The following is a 22,641-nucleotide window of genomic DNA, read 5'->3' as shown; positions in this document are numbered from 1 at the left end:
GCTGTTATATAAACTAAGGATATACAACCCCAAGGGATACCAAGGATGATGGCTGGAGGGCAACCTGGGCTCTGGCATTCGCTGAAGGGAGCTCTGAAGAGACTGGTTTTAGAGGGCAAACCTCGAGGGAAGTTATAGACGTTCTCTGCTTTTGTTAGACTCTATGCAGTTGATGAATGCGCTAGAGAAATGCAGCTGGAGTCAACGAGAGGCCTGTGTTGGGAAGCATCTGGGAAAGATTTTTCAGTTCAGAACAGTGATTTTTATATCCATGGAGAAAATATAAAATTAGGAGACCAGAGAGCCTGGGATAAAGGCTTGCCACCCACTGTACCTAGGGTGTGAGTGGCAAAGGAAAGAAAGAGAAGTTGGAAGAGATTCCAATCACAGGTCATGTTGAACCACCTCTCCAGCCCATCTGACCTATATTCTAGGTCAGAATTATTTCTTTTATTTTTTGAGATTATATAATTTCCTCCCATCTCTTTCCTCCTTCTAAGTGGCCCATATATCCTTCTTTGCTCTCTTTCAAGCTCATAACCTCATTTTACACACACACACACACACACACACACACACACACACACACACACACTCACTCTCTCTCTCTCTCTCTCTCACACACACACACACACACACACACACACACACACACACACACACACACATTCCTAAATACAGAAATACAACCTGCAAAAAAAAAAAAAAAAAAAAAAGTCAGGGGCAGAGGGCCCAAAGACTGTTAGACTGTTACAGCCAGTGGAAAGGATTAAGAGAATACATGAGGGTTTAAGCTCAGTATGTTATTCTGCTTTTAAATCTGTAAAAAATAGTTTGCGTACATCTGTGCTCTAGTTGAAGGGAATTTGAAATGTCCTTTTGACCTGAGTGGATTAACTAGACTAAGGTTAGTGGTTGATTATCATAAGATTGGCGAAGGAGATCAATCCCCATTATGAGTAATGTGACTTTCAACTTTAAGCTTGGAACAGTTTTCTACAGCAAACATTCTATCGTGTGGATTTATATAAACAAACAAGAATTATGCCAAAGTTGTAAGTCAGGAGTCCTTACAACTATTAAAATAATCCCTTCATTATCAGAAGAAATCGCTTTGGCCTTAGTAAATAGAATTAAACAAGAATTCAACGTTGTGGTGATAAGTAAGCAAAGATTTGGCCTGTATACCGTGGTCACTAGCACGTACATACTTGCTAATGTTTCCCTAACTCATCCCTCGTCTGTTCAGCAAGCCATCAACCTGATGCCCATCTGTTCTCTCCATGTGTGTCAACAGTCCTCGCACATGTTTCAGTGACCTTTCTTAAGCTGCTGCTGTAGCCTTGTAAGACTCTGGCTCCCATCATTTTTCTGATGAATGCTGGGTTTATGAATTTCTTTCTGGCTTTGAGGCTATAGAGTGTGTCTCAAACATGAGCTCACTCTTCAAACAGAGAAGTACTGTTATTGTGGTATTTTCTTTGAAAATGTGAAAGCAGACGTTTTTCGGTGGGAAGTGTCAAGAAATAGTATGTGAGCATGAATGATTAATCAGGAAAACAGAGCCTTTAAAAAAATGTTACACGTGCTTTAAACTTAAGCGATGATAAAATGTTGGCTACTTCATAAAAATGCAAATTTCTGAGAGAAATCTGAAGTTCTGCTGCACAATCTTCCCTGTGATGACAGGAAGTTCCTTGTCTCCATGTGTGCACTGCATGTGGCTTGCTGGGACTGCTGCCTTTCCTACAGGCCCTCACGTGCAAGACTCCTCGACTAATAGAAAAAGATCTTGAAAGAGCTTGAAAAAATGCTCCCTTACCACACAACAAAATTTATAGCCAGGGAGGTAAAGTGATCATTCCCGCATTCCATATGTTATAAAGGAGGTCATTTTGTTTCTCTATGGCTGACCTGGGACCTGAGTCCATGTTATTTACCCTCTGGCTTATTGTTCTTTTATCCTAGCATCTCAACTCTGGACAATGATCCCAAGGCCCCAGTGAACTTGACTGATTTAGAGGCTTTATTGAAACACACTTCTGGGTATATCTGTGTGTGTGTTTCTAGAAAGGTTTAGAAGAGGAGGGAAGAGCCGTCTTTAAGGTGGGCTGGGGTCCTGGGCTATGCAGAGAAAGTAAGCTGAGAACCAGTAGTCATGTCTCTCTGCTTTCTGAGCATGGGTGCAATGTGACAGACTCCATGACAAACTTTATCTCCAAACTGTGAGGTGAAATCCTTAAGTTGATTTTGCCAGGAATTTCTTCACAGAGACGAATACATTTGAGGTATGTGAACTTAGGGGAGACTGGGAATTTCAAAGGACATTGCCCAAGAACTCAAACCTTGGTAGAAGAGCCACGACTGGAGTGAGGAGACAGGTGAGGTAGAACATGGGGTCTGAGAGCTGCCTTTCCATCAACCAGTAGGGATTGGTAGGGCTGTTGCAGGTGACGCAAGTGGCGTTGTATATTAGGGAAACCACGAAGTACATCAAAAAGCTGCCGAGGAGGACAAGGCCATGGAGGACAGTCTGTGAGGGGACAAAGAAGATGCTGTTGGAGGGTCTAATTAGGTTATGGGGCAGCAAAATGCACACAGCTTAGTTAACCTTTGTTTTAAACCATTTTGAAGAGGCATACACATATCAAACACTCACAAAATGAGCACATCTTGGATCAAGCTCTGCCTAGCTAGGTTGTGAAAACTGACTCAACTTGTAAAATGCTGTTTAAAGAAAATATAGTGGCTAAGAGCATCTCAGACAGTAGAATTTGAGATGAACATTTCAAGCATACTAAGATAAAATTAAAGTAACAACATATCTCTTGGCAAATGGCCTGCCTATCTTTGTTCTTGAGCTTAAATTTCAGTGTTCAACACGTTTAGGAAAGATTCATACATGTTTACACATTGTGTTTATGGATAAATTCTAACTTCATCATCTATAGGAATCCCTTTTACGTATGGATTGGATGTTTGTGCCTTTCCCAATCTATATAATGAAGCTGTCAATTGCTAGAGTTTGAACAAGAGGCTTTTGGAAGTATTTTAGAAGCCCTGTTCCCATTAATGGACTTAGTGCTCTCGGAGACCCAAAAGAAAAGACATCTTTCTTTCTCTTTCTTCCAGGGATGTATTAAAAAAAAGATAGCTGTCTACAACCTGGAAGGAAGACTTTTCCCCAGACAATTCCTGGGCTAGGATGCTGACTTTGGACTTTTAACCTCGAGAATGGTAATCTATAACTTTTTTTCCTGTTTAAGCCCCATTATCTACAGCATTTATTATGAGCCCCAGGCAGACTTAAAATAACTCTGCATTTTCTTTCACTCAACGTTCTTCTTGAGATCCGTGTGCGCACAGATGTTATATTTCTAGCTTGTAAATTTTAACTCTAGAAGCTTCTTGACTCGTGACAGAGTTATGCCTTATAAACCTGTTATAAGTAGAAAATAGTGTATGACACAAATGCCTCTGACTATACCTGACCTCCTGAACACCCCAGCCTACCAGTGTAGCACTGGTACCACCATAAAACAAAACAAAACAAAACAGAGATATAAGCTTAACTGTTGCTAAGATGGGACTACATGTGTTTGATTGTACAAAAAATACCACTGTGAAATTTACCATTCCTAAGCTTTTATTATGTATATGTGTGTGTGTGAGGTGAAATCCTTAAGTTGATTTTGCCAGGAATTTCTTCACAAAGATGAATACATTTGAGGTATGTGAACTTAGGGGAGACTGGGAATTTCAAAGGACATTGCCCAAGAACTCAATACATATATATATACACACACATAAAATTAAAAGCAATGCTGCAGCAAACATTTTATATGTTTCCTTACACATATGTAAGATTATTTGTTTATTACTATTATTTGTAGGGTGCATACTTAGAAGTGAAATTCTTTCATAGCATGTGGTGCTTTAAACTCCTTCGATTGTTTTAAAAAATCACCCTGTAGAGCAGTGGGTCTCAACTTTCCTAATGCTGTGACCTTTAATACAGTTTCTTATGTTGTAGTGACTCCAACCATAAAATTATTTTGTTGCTATGTCACAACTAATTTTGCTATGTCACAACTAATTTTGCTACTGTTATGAATCATAATGTAAATATCTATGTTTTCCAGTAGTCTTAGGTGACCCCCGTGAAAGGGTCATTTGACCTCCAAAGGAGTCACGACCCACAGGTTGAGAACTGCTGCTCTTGAGGTTCTTAGCAGTTTACAGTCTGCTAATAGAAGAAGAAAGCTGTTGTACTTCTTCACCTTTAACAGTCTGCTGTAAAGTCTTACCAAAACAGAATGATTTAGTTGCATCACTCTAGTCATAGAATAAGTGTAACTGTCATTTGAATGTAGGTGTTCCTTCAAGGCTCTTAGGAGGTACCTACAGCCCTACGTGAGACCAGAGGAGATAGGGTGTTTTGGGGAAGCAATTGAGTCATAAGGGCTATGGGCAGAGAATGGATTTATAGAAGAGGCTGGAGGGAGAACATTCTGCCTTTATAATAAAGAATATAGTGTCCACTTTTGACTCCATCCCCCAAGTAAGCCATCTTGGAAATGGAGGAGTTAGACAATAGTCCCTTCCCAACTTCGTGTCCTTATATATGTTCCTAAATCTATAAAGTAGGAGTATAAAAAAGAACCTAACACTAAGGGCATAGTGAATTTTAATGAGGAAATATATATGTGATTCATGATGATTAATACTGGGCATATGATTTTGAGTTCTTTAGAGTTATTGATTAGGGAAACTTAGTAAGAGAACTCTCTCTCTCTCTCTCTCTCTCTCTCTCTCTCTCTCTCTCTCTCCTTATCTATCTATCTATCTATCCATCCAAACTTAGAAGTTTATTTTAGTGTCTGTTTTCCTCAAACGCCATCTTATTTTTTGGGACAGGATCTTTCATTGAACATGGATCACTGATTCTGCTAGACTGGCTAGTCAACCATCTGCTGCAAAGCTCTTCCTATCTCCATTTTTTTCTAGCACTGGGATTATAGGTACCCACCACCATATCTGGCTTTAATGTGGGTCCTGGGTATCAAATTCGGGCCCTTACCTTACCGATTGAGTTACCTCCTCACCCTGCCTTTATGATTTAAGATACCAAAATATGATATTTGCAAATGCTTGATATGTGTGGTAAATAAGTTAAATGAGTAATAGTCCTGTGCGCACAGCCTCAGCTGTATTCGGCCAGCCTTTCCTAGCTCTGCAGTCCTCCTGAAGTTTTCATCAGTATCTCTGGTTTTGCAACTGTCTCATTGCTTTATGTTTGTTAGTGTTGTCAGCCTGGCTGGATCCTGAGGCCAACAATTCCAATTCCACTGCTTTACAAGGGCACAGCGAGAAACTAATCAATTTATTGAGCTAGATCAACTATATATAGTAAAAGAACTCTGAAATCTGAGCGCAGTCAATGAACAAGAATACAGGTTTTAAGTTAAATGGCCTGTGGGGTCCTTACCCATGTCTTCATTTCCATTGCCTGGTGCAAGAGGATGGTGGTGAGTGAGATGGTGTTGATTGGTGTTCCAAAAGTAAAGACATCTATGTCTGAACCTCGGTAGGTCTAAGGAGGAACAAACGGGCACTGTCAAGTAGGCATATCTGGGCATGCACAGACTTAAAGCTATGCTTTCAATACAATGAGGCCGGGAGTCAAGGGAGGGGAAGTAACATGATGAAGAGAGGGGAAAAGATGGGGTTCATTCAAGGAACTGAAAGGTAAGAAATGCTATTAAATTGCTTAGGAACATGCTTGCTTTGGTCAAAGAGGAAAACCATGGTGGAGTGGTACACAAAGGCTTCCTGAGCATTTCCCAGGCACAGCATAACTGCTGAGGGTAGGCGTGTCTCCCTTCAAGGAATTTGGTCTTTCAGGCAGGGCAGGTGGTGGTATACTTTAAGAGGATGAGAGAGTGCTGTAAGGACTAGATACCCTGGGAGCACAGATGAGGTTTTGTTAGCTGAGACTGGGTTATGATAAAGGAAATGATAGTCTAGACAGAGGGCAAGTCTAGGAGTGGCCAGTATGATGGATTTTGTGAGCTTGGCATGAACCTAGACATATCTGGGAAGAGAGATTCTTAGCTGAGAAAATGCCTTCATAAGATAGGCCTTTAGGCAAGTCTGTAGGGTATTGTCTTGATTAATGTTTGTTGTGGGAGGGTGCTACTCCTAGGCAGGTGGTATTGGGTGCTATAAAAAAGCAAGCTGATCAATTAATGAGGAGAAATCCAGCAAGCAGAATTCCTCTGTGGCCTCTGCTTCAGTTCTTGCCTATAGGTTTCTGCCTCAAGTTTCTGTCTGACTTCCCTCAGCGATGAACTGTGATATAGAAGTGTCGAGCTGGCGTTTTATTACAGCAGTAGGAAACTTACCTATAATAAATGCTTTCAGTTCTAGGGCAGGAATTATAGATACTAAAAAGCATAGGATAGATCATGCCTAAAGGTACCTCCTCCCTTAGGGAGGCTGGGCACCTTCATAGTAACTTTAGAAGGCAGGGGAATTACAGATATGCTATAATTTCATGGTGATAGCATAGTGCACAGGCATACACAGAGAAGGGGCTGCCACAGTAAGATGAGAGGGCATAGGAGGTCAGACAACATGGCCGCTAACAACACAATCCCATGAACCAACGCTGAACGGTTTTCCTACAAGGGATGATAACCCAGCGTAATGACAATATTTGGTTTTTCAAGAGCTATCCAAAATGAAGCTTGGCATACATTGTTCTGTCTTCTCAAACACTTTGGGTTGGATGTACTCAGCTAGTAATTTGCAGTCTCTGCCACGATGTACACAACAAAGATACTATTAGTCTTGATTTTGTCTAACTAAGACTAGTGTCACATGTGCCTTGTGTGTCTAGGATGGGACTCTATGACTTACCAGGTAGGGGATAAAGAAACAGATGAGGCTCTGGTAGAATGCATCAGCCATGGAAACCCAGAATGTTGGCAGATTGTAGCACTGCAAGTAAGAACACATTAATAACTCAGCCTCTGGTATTTGCAAGCATCTTCCTTGTGTGTGGCTGGGTTTGACAATATGATACTTTGCATACCTGTCTTCTTAGCCACAAGGGAGTTAAGTTCTAGCTCTGCCTCATACACATAGTTTAGTGGAAATTATGAACCTTCTCTGAGAACTGCTTCCTTTTCCCATAAAATATGGAGTTCAAGGGCACTAAATGCTTTGGTCTCTAAGAAGTGTTGTCAATGCCACTATCAGTGCCATACATTAGCTCTGTCACTACTACTGCTATTCTGAAGTCACTGAGTGCCATATGCAATGGAGAAGTCATTCATAGACTAGGATCAGTGTTCCCAAAAGTCAGAGATCAACTCTTTAAGAGACAATATTTCTTATCTTATACCTGCTCTTCTCTCTTCTCTCTCTCTCTCTCTCTCTCTCTCTCTCTCTCTCTCTCTCTCTGTATGATATATACTGAAGGACCTCATTAGGTAGCCAGCATGGCTATGGGGGGGGTAAAATCAGAAGAGCCTGAGATGGGCTATGCCCCCTCCTCTTCTTCTTTATCTTGGCTGCTTGGACTGCTGTATTGTTCTCCTCTGGGTTAGGACTTGGTCTGATTCTTTGGATGTCCTCAAAAATAATCAATGACTCTAAGACACCACCTTTGCTCTTCTTCACACCAGGTGCCAAAGCATGAACTGGACTCTCAGGTGTTTCGAAGCTCTTTCCTTACAGCTCCCTTGTGGGCAGCCCAATGTTGCCCCTATCTCTTCTGTGTAGCTTCCTTGTCTGTGCCTTGTCTAGTCTCACTACTTGGGTTATATCTTCAAGTCATTCAAAGCTTCAGTATGGCCTTTGTAGAAACCTACATGATGACTTCCTAAGCCCTCTGAAGTTTATTTGATTAAACTTGTTCTAGACTCTGTATAATCTTAGGTCTAGTTCTGCCTTCCTTAGAGTGACATAGAAGCATTCACCCCATGCCTTACTAATGAGGAGAAAATTAGCTGTTAGTCATAGGGATCCCCCAAACCAGGAGCAATGGTTTGGACATGATTTGAGTGTATCCCCAAGGGTCCCATGTTGGAAGCTTGGTCCTCAGTGTGATTATGTTTAAGACATGTTGCCTAGTGGGAAGTAGTTTAGTCACTGAAGGAAGGTGCGTCTGGATTGATGCTGGCTTACAGAGTGAGTTAGTTCCCATGAGAATGGGCTGTTAAAACAGAATCTCACTACCTTCCTGTCACACCATCTGATCTCCCCTTCTCACATATGCTTCCAGCATGATGCCACCTTCACGTTGTGATGGAGCCAAGGATACCTTCACCTAAAAGGCTGAGCAGACAGAGCTGCCTGATCTCAGACTTTTAGCATCAAAACTATGAGCTGCATAAAAATCTTAGTGATATCCAGCCCTTGGTGTTTTGTTAGAGGAACAGAAAACAGTCTTATAACTGGTCTTGGAGGGTTAATTGCTCCATTCCACAGCCTGGAGGGATGGGATCTTATCATATGTACTCCACAGTTTAGCTATGGCAACTGATGTGATATAATTATGATGTTATTAAAATATACTTACCAGTCTTATCTAACAGTCTTAGCTGCAAGTTTGAAACAGTCTAGAGTCAGCCAAAGTCACAAAGGAGGAAAGTGACATATTTGTGGCTAGGCAGTAGAATTCCTGACTAGTAGCGCAATACTCTTTCTCTGACTTGCAGGAAACAGTCAGATCAGAGGTCAGAGAGAATCCGAAGCTATGTCCCCATGCCTTCTGGAGTTCCTCACCTCAGAGTTCTGGCCACTCTTGTATAATTCAGGCAATGCCAGGAGTGTTTCTGCAGAGACATCTTTATCGAGGATTCCAAAGACGATGGGTGGCAAGGACGTGAAGAAGAGATTGAAGAATATCATCTGCCAATAATCGATCATGGTGGAGCCCGAGAAACCACAGAAGAACTGGTACCAGAACAGCAGGTTGACATAGCACTGCAGGCAGGAAGCATGGCTTCGTGAGCGAGGGCCTTGCGTGCCCTGTGGTGGACTATGATGGTTAAGAGCACAGGTTTGGGAAGTAGAGAGGCTGGATTTTACATGCCTGGGTGTATCAATTACTAGCTCTGTGACCTTGGGCAAGCTATGTCATCTCTGAACATTTTATTATCAATCATGGCACATGACATACAAACAGTATCCCAGTGGTAACAGAGAGTGGGAAGGGATGACAGGAAGCTGAGCAGTGGACTTCCAGGTAAAGATGGTAGAACACAGGTTGTCTCTGTGTGAGTCTGTAAGGGAGAGAGTAAAAGCAAGGATAAAGAGACTTCATCCTAAAGACAGAGGAAAAGCTTAGGAAATCTATGACAGAGGTGGAAGGAATCACGATGCACGGCACAAGAGACACAGGTGACACAAGAGACACAGGTGACACAGCCTGGTAGAGGGAGGAGACTCAGATGCCGCTTCCAAAAGGTAAAACAGATAAAAGTTTCGAGTTATCCCCCAAGACATTCTCACAACATTTAGAGAGTCAAACCCAGTGGATTCTGGTGAGACAGAAAATTCCTCCAGCAGATAGGTTAGCAGTAGAGATAAAACCCATTTTGCCACACTGCAACTAGGAGGACAGAACCCAAACGTCATAAAGAGAGTGATCTCACATTAAAGACTAAGCAAAAATATACTTGGGGTTCTGAGTTTAGGGAATATCCAAAGATCATGGAGCTTTGATGTAGCTGGCCTTAAGGGTTGGGTGAAAGAAGGCTCAGATGCTGTGTGGGTGGCTAGGTCGGGGCTGGAGGTGGTGGTGGTGTTGATGGTGGGGTAAGCATGAATAGAGGGAATGTCTTACCCACTCAGAATTACCCTTCAGGGTGATGATAACTGAGTCTGAAGTCAGGGGTGAGATCAAATTATGAAACCACCTGTTTTGCAGCGCACCAATCTTTAAAGTTCCAAAAATATGAAAGCAGGTCCTCTGTGAGACCCTGCCTTCCCCAGCTAAAACAGCCACCCCAGGATGGTAGAACATATTTCCATATCATGCAAACCTAACTGTGGCTAGCAGTCATGCTGATGTGCAAGGAAAGAGAATGCTTCCTTCTGAAGAAAACTCTGGGGAACATCAGATACTTGTCTGACAGGACAGGTAAGAGGTCACATTTTAACTGGTCCCCTCTACACATACTTGTAGTTCCAGTTTGAAGGTCTAAAAAGAAGCTACCCTGTCACCCACTCCCTTTTAAAATATACATTTAGCATAGGATTTTTATTTACTGTATTGTATTAATTTACATCAACCTGATTTTTAAACAAGATTTATTTATTTATTTTATGTATGTGAATGCACTGTCGCTGTCTTCAGACACACCAGAAGAGAACATCCAATTCCATTACAGATTGTTGTGAGCCACCATGTGGTTTTTTGGGAATTGAACTCAGGACCTTTGGAAGAGCAATCAGTGTTCTTAGCTTCTGAACCACCTCTTCAGTCCATCATCAATCTAATTTTTATTTATGCACTTTCTAATTTATTTGTGTTTTTGTTCCTCCCTTGTTTCCTTCCTCTCCCCTCCCCTACATTGAGTCATACTTTCATTTACCTTACAGGTCTTTAAAAAGTAATCCTTTTAAATGTCTTTTTTATTCCCCCCTTATACTGATCTAATTTAGAACTTTTTCATTATTGGGAGAACTTTTAACATTTTCTTTAGTTTTGGTTCACAGCTCTTTCTTCTCCTACTTATAACAATCCTTCCCACCCCTCTCCTTTCCATCAATTCCATCAGGCTTCTCCCTTCTCTCTTCCTCCCATCTCCCTCCTTCATCACATCCATTACTATTTTCATCCTTACTCTGAATTATTTTTAACTCCATAGCCCATGCTACTCTCATTTTCGGATCTGTGCTCATTGATGGACTGTAAAGTATAATTCTCGACCTTGCCTGCTGAGATGATGTATTCATTTTCTCCTGGCTGAGTGGTGTGGGGACTGAGCCTTCAGGAGCTCAGTATGAAGGAGGTTTCCTCCATACAAGCACAAAGAGATATGCATAAATTGCTAGACAGAAATCCAAGAAACATGAAAAACAAGACAAAACGACTCCTCCATAATTACACAGTTTCTCAACAATGGGACTCAAAGATACCCACATGGATGAAACACTTGTGGAAGCTTTCAAAACCCTGAAAAGAACATACAAGTAGGTTGCTAAATCCAATGTAGATCCTAGAGAGGAAAGTCATAACACAGGATGAAAATTCATGAAGAAAATTAAGATTTGGATGAAAAAAGGAAAGGGATATTGGAAGAGACTTTTTAAAAAAAAGGCTAGAAAGGAAGCTCAAGGAACAAAATGAAAACCTGGTATAAAGCATTTCCCAAAGACTCAAGCTAGCAGCAGAAAAAAATGTCAGGGATGCGGGAAAGGAAAGATGAAACCCTGCATTCAAACATCAATAAATGTATATGATCGCAACATCCTCAGACTGTGGGGTATGACCAGGATACAGAACTTAACATGGGCAACAGAAGGAAGGACTGAGGCAAACTGAAGGCACAGATAATCTAGTCGGTGAAAATTATAACAGAAAAATCTCCAAATCTAGAGAAGGAAATAAGCATTTAGAACCCCCAATAGATATGACTAGAGAACCATGACATGCTCTACAGTCAACATGACAAAAATACAAAGCTAAGAAACGACATTAAAAGTGGTAGTGAGAGGCCTGGGGAGACAGTGCCATGGTAAAGTGTGTATCACACTAGTGGTATGAACTGCTTCTGAGGGAACCTGAGCTTAGTTCTGAGCACCCAGATTCACAACTGACTTCTACTTAATTTCTAAGGAATCAGATGTCCTTTGTGATCTCTGCAGGCACTGGACTCTCATACAAAAATCCCATGTCATGCACGCTAAAAGTAAAAATTCTTAATAAAATCTTTAAAAAAATAAGCTGTAAGAGAAAAATGTTACAGACACTTGGTTTTTGACAAAGAAGCCAAAATCATACATGGAAAAAAGAAAGCATCTTCCATAAGTGGTGCTGGTCTAATTGGCTGTCTGAATGTTGAAAAATGAAAATAGCCTCATATTTGTCACCTTGCAAAAAGCTCAAGTACAAGTGGATCAAGAACCTCAACATAAAACCAGATACACTGAATCTAATAGAAGAAAAAGTTGGAAAGAGTCTTGAACTCATGGGCACACGGGGAAATTTCCTAAACAGACCTCTAATGGCTCATGTTATAAGATCAAGAATTAATAAATGGGAACTCAGGAAACTGGAAAGCTTCTGTTAGGCAAAGGACATAGCCAGTAGAACAAATCAACAACCTACAGATTGGGAAAAAAATCTTCACTAACCTCACGTCTTATAGAGAGCTAATATCCAAAATATATAAAGAACTCAAGAATCTAACCACCAAAAAACCAAACAACCCAGTCAAAATCACCTAAAGAAATGTTCAAAGTCCTTAGTGATCAGGGAAATGCAAATCAAAATGAGCCTGAGATTCTACCTTATACCAATCAGAATGGCTAAGATCAAAACCTCAGGTGACAACACATGTTGGCGAGGATATGGAGAAAGAGAAACACTCCTCCACTGCTGGTGGGATTGCAAACTGGTACAACCACTCTGGAAATCAATCTGGAGATTCCTCAGAAAATTGGAAATAGATCTACCCGAAAACCCAGCTATACCACTCTTGGGAATATACCCAAAAGATGCCCCACCATGCCACAGGGGCACATGTTCCACTATGTTCGAGTGGCCTTGTTTATGATAACCAGAAGCTGGAAACAACTCAGATGTCCCATGACAGAAGAATGGATACAGAAAATGTGGTTTATTTACACAATGGAATACTACTACTCAGCTATTAAGAATGAGGACATCCTGAGTTTTGCAGGCAAATGAATGGAATTAGAAAATGTAATCCTGAGTGAGGTAACTCAGACCCAAAAGGACATGCACAGTATGTACTCACTGATAAGTGGATGTTAGCCAAATAAAGTACAGAATTCCCAGGATACAGAACTCAGAAAGGTTAACAAGCTGAAGGGCCCAAGATCCCACTTGAGAGGGAGAAGAAAGCAATCACAGGAGGGAAAGGGAGGGATGGACTTGGGTGGAAAATGGCATAGGGAGGGGGAATAGAAGAACATGATCAGGTATTGGGTGTGGGAAAAAGATTGAAGCCCCGAGAGCCAGGAGAAAGAATGGAAACAGGCAACCTGGGGAGGTGTTGGAGGTGGCTAGGATCCTCCAGAATGTATCAGCGACATGGGAAGTGAGAGAGACTATCTGGACTCAAAGGGAAGGAACTTAGATGAAATGCCTTACAGTGGGGAGAGGGAACTTGTAGAGTCTACCTCCTTCAGAAAGACAGGGTGTCAAGTGAGAGATAGGGTTGCCATTCTACAGTCAAAACTCTACCCCATAATTTTCCCTGTCTGAAAGAACAGCAGGGACAAAAGTGGAGACAAGCCTGAGGTAAAGGAGGTCCAGTGACAGGCCCAAAGTGGGTTCCAGTTCAAGGGGAGACCCCAAGGTCTGACACTGTTACTGAGGCTATAGAGCACTCACAAGAACAGACCTATCATGACTGCCCTCCTAAAGACACAACAAGTAACAAAGAGTCAGAGGCAGATATTTGCACCCACCCAATGGACAGAAGCTGCTGACCCCTGTGGCTCAATTAGGGAAAGCTGGAAGAAGCAGAGGAGGAGGGTGACCCTGTAGGAGGACCAGCAGTCTCAATTGACCTAGAGCCCTGAGATCTCTCAGATGCTGGATCACTAACCAAGCAGCATCCATCAGCTGAGATGAGGCCCCCAACACATAGACAGCAGAAGAGTGCTGGGTCTGGGTTCAGTCAGAGATTGGAGGCCCCAGGGAGTGGGGAGGTCTGGTGGGATGGAGGGCAGGGAGGTGGTGACATTTTCATGGAGACGAGGTGGTAGGTGGGGGTGGGATGGGGAGGAGGTATGTGATATGGAATAGTCAGAGGGTGGACTGGGAGGGGAATGAAATCTGGAGTGTAAAATAAAGAAATTAAATAAAAAGAGAGAGAGAGAACAAAAACCACCGTAACACCACAATAACACCAGATTGCTAATCAGAAACAGTCAAAATCAGGATATCATGCAATGATCTATCTTAATCCCTGAGACTAAATAACTGGCAACCGAGAGTGCTGTACCTAGCACTTTTCAATTTGACAGAAATAAAGACAAATGTTACACATTCTCACTTGTGGTTGCTGTCTTCAAGTCTTCACATGGGAATATAAAAGCTGGGGAAACTGAAGAAGCCAGGAAGTAAAAGGGACCATGGGGATACTAGAGAAGTCCCTAGTAAGATCCAAGTGATATGAATGGGGAAATATAGCATGGGGCTTATTTGGGGATCAGGAGTGACATCAATAGGAGCGGAAGGGAGGAGTAATGACACCAAGAATGCTTGAAAAAGTCATACAGAAACATTAAATATTTGCCTAAAGTTATGTTTACACACGTGCACATGCACCCATCCACACATTCCTCCCCACCCCCACAAGTAAATGCACATCTTGAAGTTATGTCACTTGAACTGAACTAAAATTCATATGGACACTTAAAAGGTCTGGGAATTTAAAATGATTCTTACCAGAAAAAGCAATGCCAGTGACAAGTTAGCACTCCAAATCAAATGATATTACAGAGCCACAGTAACAAAACAGCTTGGCATTGGACATGTAGACCAATGAAATAGGTCAGGGGATTTGAAAATAAACTTACACAGTAATAGCAGTCTGATTTTTGTAGAAAAATGTCGAGCACTATCTTTTAATTAAATAAGAGTTCTGTCTCTGTCTCTTTCTCTCTCTGTGTGTGTGTGTGCACGTGAGTGCAGTGTGTGCTGTGGTCAGAAAAGGGCAGTCAGATTCCCTTGAGTAAGGAGTCACAGGTAGTTGAAAAACCCTTTATGCAGGTGCTGAGAACTGAACTCAAGACCTCTGGAAGACTAGCAGTGTCTTCCATTGAGCAATCTTCTAGGGTTCTAACTGTCTAACCATTGGCAAGGCTGTCAAAACTGTACGCTGGAGAAAAGGCAGCCTCTTCAATAAATGGTGCTAAGAAAACTGTATATCCACATGTGTAAGAATGAAACTAGAGTCATATCTGTCATTTTGTGTGGAGGTAAATTCTAAGTAGGCCAAAGATCTTTATGTAAAAACTGAAACTTTGAAATGTCTGAGAGAGGAAAGAAGATGTAGGCACAGGAAAGGATTTCATGACTAGGACTTCAGTGGTTCAGGCAATAATTCCCTAAATTGAGAATTAGGTGAAGTTAAGCTTTGGCAGAGCAAGGCTTCTTCAAAACCACAACCCTTGTGAAAACACTGTCTCTGTAATGCGAAAGGAAAGACTGCCAACTGTGCACCAGAAATGGTATTCACACTCAGGATACCCAGATGACTGCAGTTTTAACCACCTATAACCATCTACCAATAACTGGGCTAATTAACCGGCTAGAATATCCTCAAAACAAACACAAACTGCTAATATCTGAAAAAGTGTTCACTATCCTTAGCTATCAGGAAAGTGCAGATTTAAGCTGATGTCAGCAAGAAAGTACATGACCCTGATCGATTGATTGATTGGAGGATGATGAAGGAGGAACCCTTGTTCACAGCTGGAGGGAACAGAACTTGGGCAATTACAATGAAATTTCTATGGAGGGTCCTTTCTCTATCAATGAAACTAGAACTGTCACGTGACTCATCTTTGATAAAAACCCAAAGACCCTAAGTCCATACTCACAGAGATACTCCTGGCTTTGTTCATAGTTGCACCATGCATGATGGCCAGGGAATGGAATCATGTGAATGGATATGGAAAATAATGTATATATTTATAGGTATTTAAATATGTGTGTTCTTAGCTCGTGAAACTAGAAAGAATCATGGTGGTTGGGGGATAGGGTAATGTAATATGTAAATAAGGGGGATAATTGAGAGAACAGAGGGGGTCAGCTGGAGGGTGGAGGAGGACATTGGCATAGCATGGGTTGGAAGAATAAAGGATAATAACAGTGTATGAAGAGGTCATGAGGAAACCTATTACTATGTATACAAGCTGAAAAAACTTAATACAAGTTAGTCCACGAGCAGGAACCCTCAGGGGAAGGTGACCTCATGACAGTTACCATGTGCTTCCTGATGACCTTATAACTCAGAAGGGTGAGTTATAAGGCTTAAATAGGCCATTTTCTTTAAAACAGTGTCTCAATACAGAGGCCTGGCTGACCTGGAATTCACTATGTAGACCAGGCTTGCTGCAAACTTAGAGATTTGTCTGCCTCTGCTTCCCAAGAGCTGGGACTAAATGTGTATGTCAGCATGGCAGGATTTACTTTTGTCTTGACAGCTCTTTTTCTGTCCAAGATCCTCTTAATGGAAGTGTGCTGGTCAACTGTATTGTAAAATGGTTTGAAGTATGGGTCTAGCCTCAGGGAACTGAGAAGTTCAAGACCTGAGGCTTAAAGATAGCAATGGGGGTGGGAGGGGATGACTCACAAGAACTTACTCAGTAGACTTGTGCCAAACTAGCACCTTCATTTACTAATTGCTGGGTTATTATTAGTTTTTAAAAGACATGCATGGTCTTGGTAGGGCTTCGAACTCTCAATCCTCCTATGTGAGCCTCCCAAAGGTTGGGATTAAGTGCCGACATATCTGACAAGGTCAATGTTATTTGGAAGAGGCTATTATTATTATCATTATTAATGATAAGACTTGAATACTATCACTAGTTCTAACACTATATTACATGTGAGGTACACCGGACTGGTGTCTAGTACAATTGATGTGCCGTACCCATTAGCATTAGTTATAACCATGGGTGAGGTTAATGCTAATATCATTAAATGTATGTTATTAATAAATATCAATACTATAGCAATGATATTGCTAGCTCCTGTCAAGAAATGAGGCTCTAAGATATTCAGCTGCCCTTTATCCTAGTTGAGAGCTAGAAACAAGCATCTGAATTTTCAAGGTTCTTTCTCTTCATTCACTCTGGGCCTTTTCCAGTCCTTGGTCCTATCTTTCGGTTACGTAGTAAGATTCATCTAGACAACCGTAGCCAACAAAGCAGACAATATTTGTTGCCTAGTCTTTATGGGAATAAGATTTTCATCTCAATATGGACAGAGCATTTCCTCAGGGTAACGAAATTTTCTTCTTGGCTCAGTCCACACACTGTGTCCGCTGGCTAGCATGCTGCCTAGCACACAGCAGACATTCAATAGTTGTTTGAGTAGATGAAATAAATCTTTGTTTTGTCCTGACATGCATCTTGAAAATTTTAACATCCAGAGTGTATTCTTCCCCTAGAGTCTGGTTTCCATTTTCCCTCTGGTCTTTGCATCTCGCAGGGAGCACGCTGAATCCCGTGACAGCAGGGTTGAGATTGGGTGCCCATTCTTCCCTAGATGCTCCATTACAGTAATTAATTCATTGTTCAAATTTCAGAGAAGGCAGGGTTTTAATCCCCTCTGGAATTGGTTTCGGATGTGGAAGTCATAGTTCCCCACCCTCTAATTACAGCTGGGAGATAATACAGCATCAGTACTGCAGTTTTGAGCTTGGCAACATGCTAGAAATAAATATCATTTGAGCTTTGAGAGCATGACTGGCTGGAGAGGTTTTCCTTCTGTTTCACAAATTTAATGCAGAGAAGAGGCTGTGCTAATTCAAAAGGATGATTCCTTGGATGCAACAGAAGAAAACCTAAACAGGATGTTTTGAATTCCGAGTAAACTGCCTTTCATTCTTAGAGTGACTCGCTTTCATAGACAGTGCTGAGACAATATCACCATCCAGCTGATTGGATTTACCTAGTTTTTGTTGTGTGGTTCGTTTACATGTGTGTGCATTGGACTTCGGACAGAGAGGTTTACTTCTGAACAAGGAAGACTGTTAGAGCCTAAAACCATAGAGTAAGAGGAATATGATATCATTTTATAGGCTACTATATTTGTCTTTCATCACCCAGTGTTAATTGTCCATTCTTCCTTAAGGGAAAAGGAATCAAATTCTATTCTCATCAAAGATCCTTGAAGTAGGTGATGGAAACTCAGTCCCTTGTTCCTTCCCTTAGTCCAACTATCCTTTGATGTCTTCTTATACTCACTGTTAAATACAGAGTTTCAAAATAAAAGCCTTTGTTACAGCTCTAATGCCTCAGCTTGGTCTTTGCTTTGGGGGCCTTGCTTGGGGTACTTACTTTGGGGCCTTATTAGGATAGAAACCAGCTTTCATTTAGGATACACAGCATATCCCAGGCCACACACCCATAATAAATGGATCAACCAACCATGAATTGAAACCTCCAGAAGAATTAGCCAAAATCATCCTTTCCTCCTTTATAAGTTGATTATCCTAGGTATTCTACACTGAAGGAGAACTGACCAATCAGAGCACTCGTGAGAAAGGAACCATTACCACCTGCATTTTATAGATGGAGAAACAGAATTTTGGAGACCTTCACTAACATGAGAATCTGGGTTGGAACTGAATATATCTGACTCCAGGATCCACATTCACAAGCATTCATGCTGCTCCTGTGTGCCAGATGCTTTTTGGACAGCATTACCAATTCTTATGACAACATTCCGGCAAGCAATAGCTGCCCCCTTTCCTCTTTTAAGATGAAAGAGGAATCCACAGTCCAGGCAGAAATGAACAGTGATGCCCAAAGTTGCACAGCTAGTGAGACAGCAAATCCAGGTGAGCCTGCCTGATTTCCTCACACAGAAATACTTCATCCAGTATTCTGAGGAGACAGAGCTCTTGCAAGGACTTTGTGATCTGTGTTCCCACCCTGGGTACACTGGGGTTACTCACCACGTTCTTATAGAAGTAATACACTACCATCCTGGCCAGGCGCGAGTAACACCAGTGGCCATGCACAAGCAGGAGCTTCTTGAGGTGGCTGAAGCGGGCAATGGCGAAGTCACTGGACATGACAGCCTAAGAGGAGAGCGGAGGCATTAGTTTTCAATTTACAACCATCAGTGCCCCCAAAGAAGCTCTCTTGAAGACAGTGCTTTATTCTAGGTCTGCAGCATTCAGGGCCTGCCTGATCCCTTGTCATCAGGCAGGGATCAGTTTGGAAGCTGAAACTTTACTACAATCTAAGAGGGGGAAGCCAGGAGGGCCAGAACTCTACTTCGCCCTTGTTTCCATCCATTTAACCAGCAACTATTTATTAAGGACCAGTGGCAGTTTCTGTTCTAGGAGTAAAAGAAAGAACTAAATTCACCAGGTGATTCTCAAACCTCTGAGTACTCTTGGGTGCTTCTCAAGTAGATCATTGGCATAATATACAGATGACACAATTGGTTGGGAAGTTCATTTACACGGTGCTGAGATGGACGTTCTGTCATTGGGGTCGTTTATAATAAGATACAAAGATCTCTTAAGAATAGGAGGTTTAGATGTGTTTGTTAGGAATCTTGGAATACTTTCGGATTATGTTAACTCCCCAAGCCTCAGTTTTACTATCTGAAAAAATGATTGACAATCTATAATATACAATTATTATTGAAATTCCATGTGGTAACATATAAAGTATATAACACTGCTGGCATATGGTCAACACCCAACGGGTGACAGAGAACTAAGGCAGCCATTCTCATTCTCAGCAACAACTTAAAGCAATATCTTCTCTAGTGGTGAGACTATGAACACTGATGCTTCAAAAATCAAGGTCTGATTTAACAGGGTCTGATCTCACTTTAGTATGCTTGTTCCAAATTGAATTTTTAGAGAATTAGGTACACTATGAAAATGTACCAATTAATTTATGAGGCAGTAAAATATGTTCAAATTTCCCTATGTCCGTCACTCCTTATAGAAGTCACAAGAAGGATATGTGGAGTCAGAGAAAGGTTTAAATATGCTGTGTATCCTTAGACTATAGCTACCATTGCTGTTTGTAGAAAGCCACATAACCTCAATGTCCCTCTGTTTTTAAAGGACTGAGTGGCAGGATTTTGATGAAAGAGGACACAGATGCTTGGGAAGGCCTCAGCAGTCAGTTGATAATTCTGTGAAGCTCAAAGGTTTCTTCAGCACTGTGGGATATTCCTCAAATCTACAGCAAGGGGAAAGGAGAACAGACAAGAAGAAAGACGAGATAAAGGGCACAGTACCTGCATGCCTTCCTGCCCAGATATTCCAATGCCAATGTCAGCAGCTTGAATCATGCTTACGTCATTGGCTCCGTCCCCTGAAAGAAAAGAGGCCATCGAGCGTCTTTATACTCAGTCTAACCACTCAGTGATGAGAATGCTCAGAGTGGCCCATTTGTACAGTTGAATCCTTTCAACATTTCCCTAAATAGGATACCACTTTTACCATATTTGGCCTGAAGGTTTTCTTGTTCTTCAACTATGGATAAGAAACCCCACTTTATTTTAAAACTCTCAATGATCTTATTGATTTTTTACTCCATCAATGGTGATCAAAAACATCTTGAATGGTCCTTCACAATGTACAGAAAGGCCTTTGAAAATCTCAGAATAGATTTTGCTGAAGAGTAAATTGAGACTCTGACCAATTTTGAGACATGGTGAAGTCTGTCCATCCGGTGAAGTAGTAGTGGAACTTGGGTCTTTCTGTTCTGGGGCTGTTAGGGATTTGATATAACATGTCACTTAAAAGGCTTGTGTGCTTAAGGGTTGGTCTCCAGATGGTGGAACTACCCACTGAGAAGTGATTGTGTCATAAGGGCTCTGATTTTATGAGTGGAGAAATCCAGTCATAGACTTATAATTTGATAGCATTCTTGGGAACAGGTGGGAAGTGGGACCTAGCTGAAGGAAGTAGGTGACTTGGGATATACCTTTGAAGGGTGTCTTCTCTTAGGCCCCTTCCTGCCTCTCTCTCAGTTTTGGTTGTCATGAGGTGGCACTTCTATTGCATTATACTCCCTCCATCATGACTCTGTGTGTGTGTGTGTGTGTGTGTGTGTGTGTGTGTGTGTGTGTTAGAGCTAGAACAAATGCTAAGTGAGATTGTACCATGGGATTATATTCCTAGATCATCCCCCCTGAGATCCTGCCTCACACTTCAGGAAGATGTAGCCAAAACTGCCCAAACCATGAGCAAAATAAACACTCACTCACTTGAAGCTGTTCATGTCAGATATTTTATCACAATGACAAAGAGGTGACTGAAACAAGGTCTAAGAATCTTCTCTATCTTAGTTTGGCTTGAACCAACTACCATATCAAGATAGCTAGAATGCGGGGATAGACAGCTCATCAGAGACCCATGGGATTCAGTTTTCTGTATAAATGTAGAAAAGTGGGATTTATTCACTATATTTTTTGGCTGGGATATAGTAGTCACATTGAATGAATTGAGGTTTCATGAAATTGGAGGCAAGGCCATGAAACACACACACACACACACCACAGGGATACACACACACACACACACACACACACACACACACACACACACAGACGTACACATGGATACCCTACCTCTGATACCAGGACTATCGAATAGACTATTGTCTTATGTAGTAAAAAAAATTCTGCATCTACAATATAGAAATAGTTACCATATTATATCTATTGAAATGTAGCTGATGAAGGTCTATTTAATTCAAGAAGCCACATACAGTTCTATATAGTGAGGGCATCTTACAGAGCCAAAATCTCCCCAGTGATTTATCTTGTAATCCAGAGCTTGGCAAACTAAACTCTAAAGGATCAGATAAATATTTTCAGCTTTGTAAACTATAAAGCAAAGTGAAATGATTATTGTCAAAAGGCTGGTAGTATTAAACTGTATGTTTAAAAATACAAAAACCATTATAAGCTTCCGTAAAAAAATATATAGTTGGCTGGAATCAACCTGTGGCCTATGTTTTGGTAACTCCTATTAGAGACAGTGTCTACTGTATCCTCCTCTGGAACCTACTGTTTTTGCCTAGTAGCTTCTCCTATTTAAGTTGTAATTAAGTTTACATGGTTCACCATAGAAAATAATGGAATTGGAGAGGAGAGAGAATAATTCTTCTACAATTATTTGGCAACAAATATATGGAGCTTTAAAGTGTTGTCACTAATATTGTACTCCATAAATTTATATAATTTATGGGCCAATTAAAAATGTAGTAGTTGACTTTCTTTGTAGACCTTGTCATTATAATAGTGATTCTTTTCTTGATAGCACAGCAGTCCATAATTTTAATCCTCTCAAAGGCAGAATAAACCTAAGCTTTAACTTTTTCTGTTGGCACACCATGAGAAGCAGAGGTGTGGAATCATGCCATTTCTCACCCTGTTGGTTTTGTTTCTGTTGCTATAGGAGTGAAGCCAATATCTAACCTCAGAGAATATGTGCTAGGCTATTGTCTATTGTGTATCTGAATTATAGAAGAGGACAGTTCACAGTATTGAAGTAGTGGTGTAGTTGCTAAGGATCTGTTCCTTTTAGTTTTATTTTTCTTTGAGACATGATCTCATCCCAAACTGGCCTAGACCTCTCTGTGTAGGTGAGGATAACTTTGAATTCTGATTCTCACTGCCACTACCTCCTAAGTGTTCAGATTATAGGCATATGCCAC

General features: G+C 41.2%; 1 protein-coding gene across 8 annotated transcripts in view; it reads right to left on the bottom strand.

The window, feature by feature from the left end:
• Window positions 1–22,641, bottom strand: part of Atp10b (ATPase phospholipid transporting 10B) — a 330,892-nt gene that overhangs the window by 5,621 nt on the left and 302,630 nt on the right. For all 8 annotated transcript variants that reach the window (XM_087571592.1, XM_087571588.1, XM_087571589.1 and 5 more), the window contains 6 exon segments: window positions 20,213–20,289; window positions 18,903–19,028; window positions 8,794–8,994; window positions 6,922–7,002; window positions 5,489–5,593; window positions 2,346–2,533 (listed from right to left, as the gene is read on the bottom strand). In XM_087571592.1, coding sequence (XP_087427718.1) covers window positions 2,346–2,533; window positions 5,489–5,593; window positions 6,922–7,002; window positions 8,794–8,994; window positions 18,903–19,028; window positions 20,213–20,289 — 778 coding nt within the window.

Source organism: Rattus norvegicus, chromosome 10 (assembly GCF_021556685.1).
Source record: "Rattus norvegicus strain SHRSP/BbbUtx chromosome 10, alternate assembly SHRSP_T2T, whole genome shotgun sequence".
Taxonomy (NCBI): Eukaryota; Metazoa; Chordata; class Mammalia; order Rodentia; family Muridae; genus Rattus; species Rattus norvegicus.
Note: the sequence above shows the minus strand (reverse complement) of the source record. Positions and strands in the feature narration are given on the sequence as shown.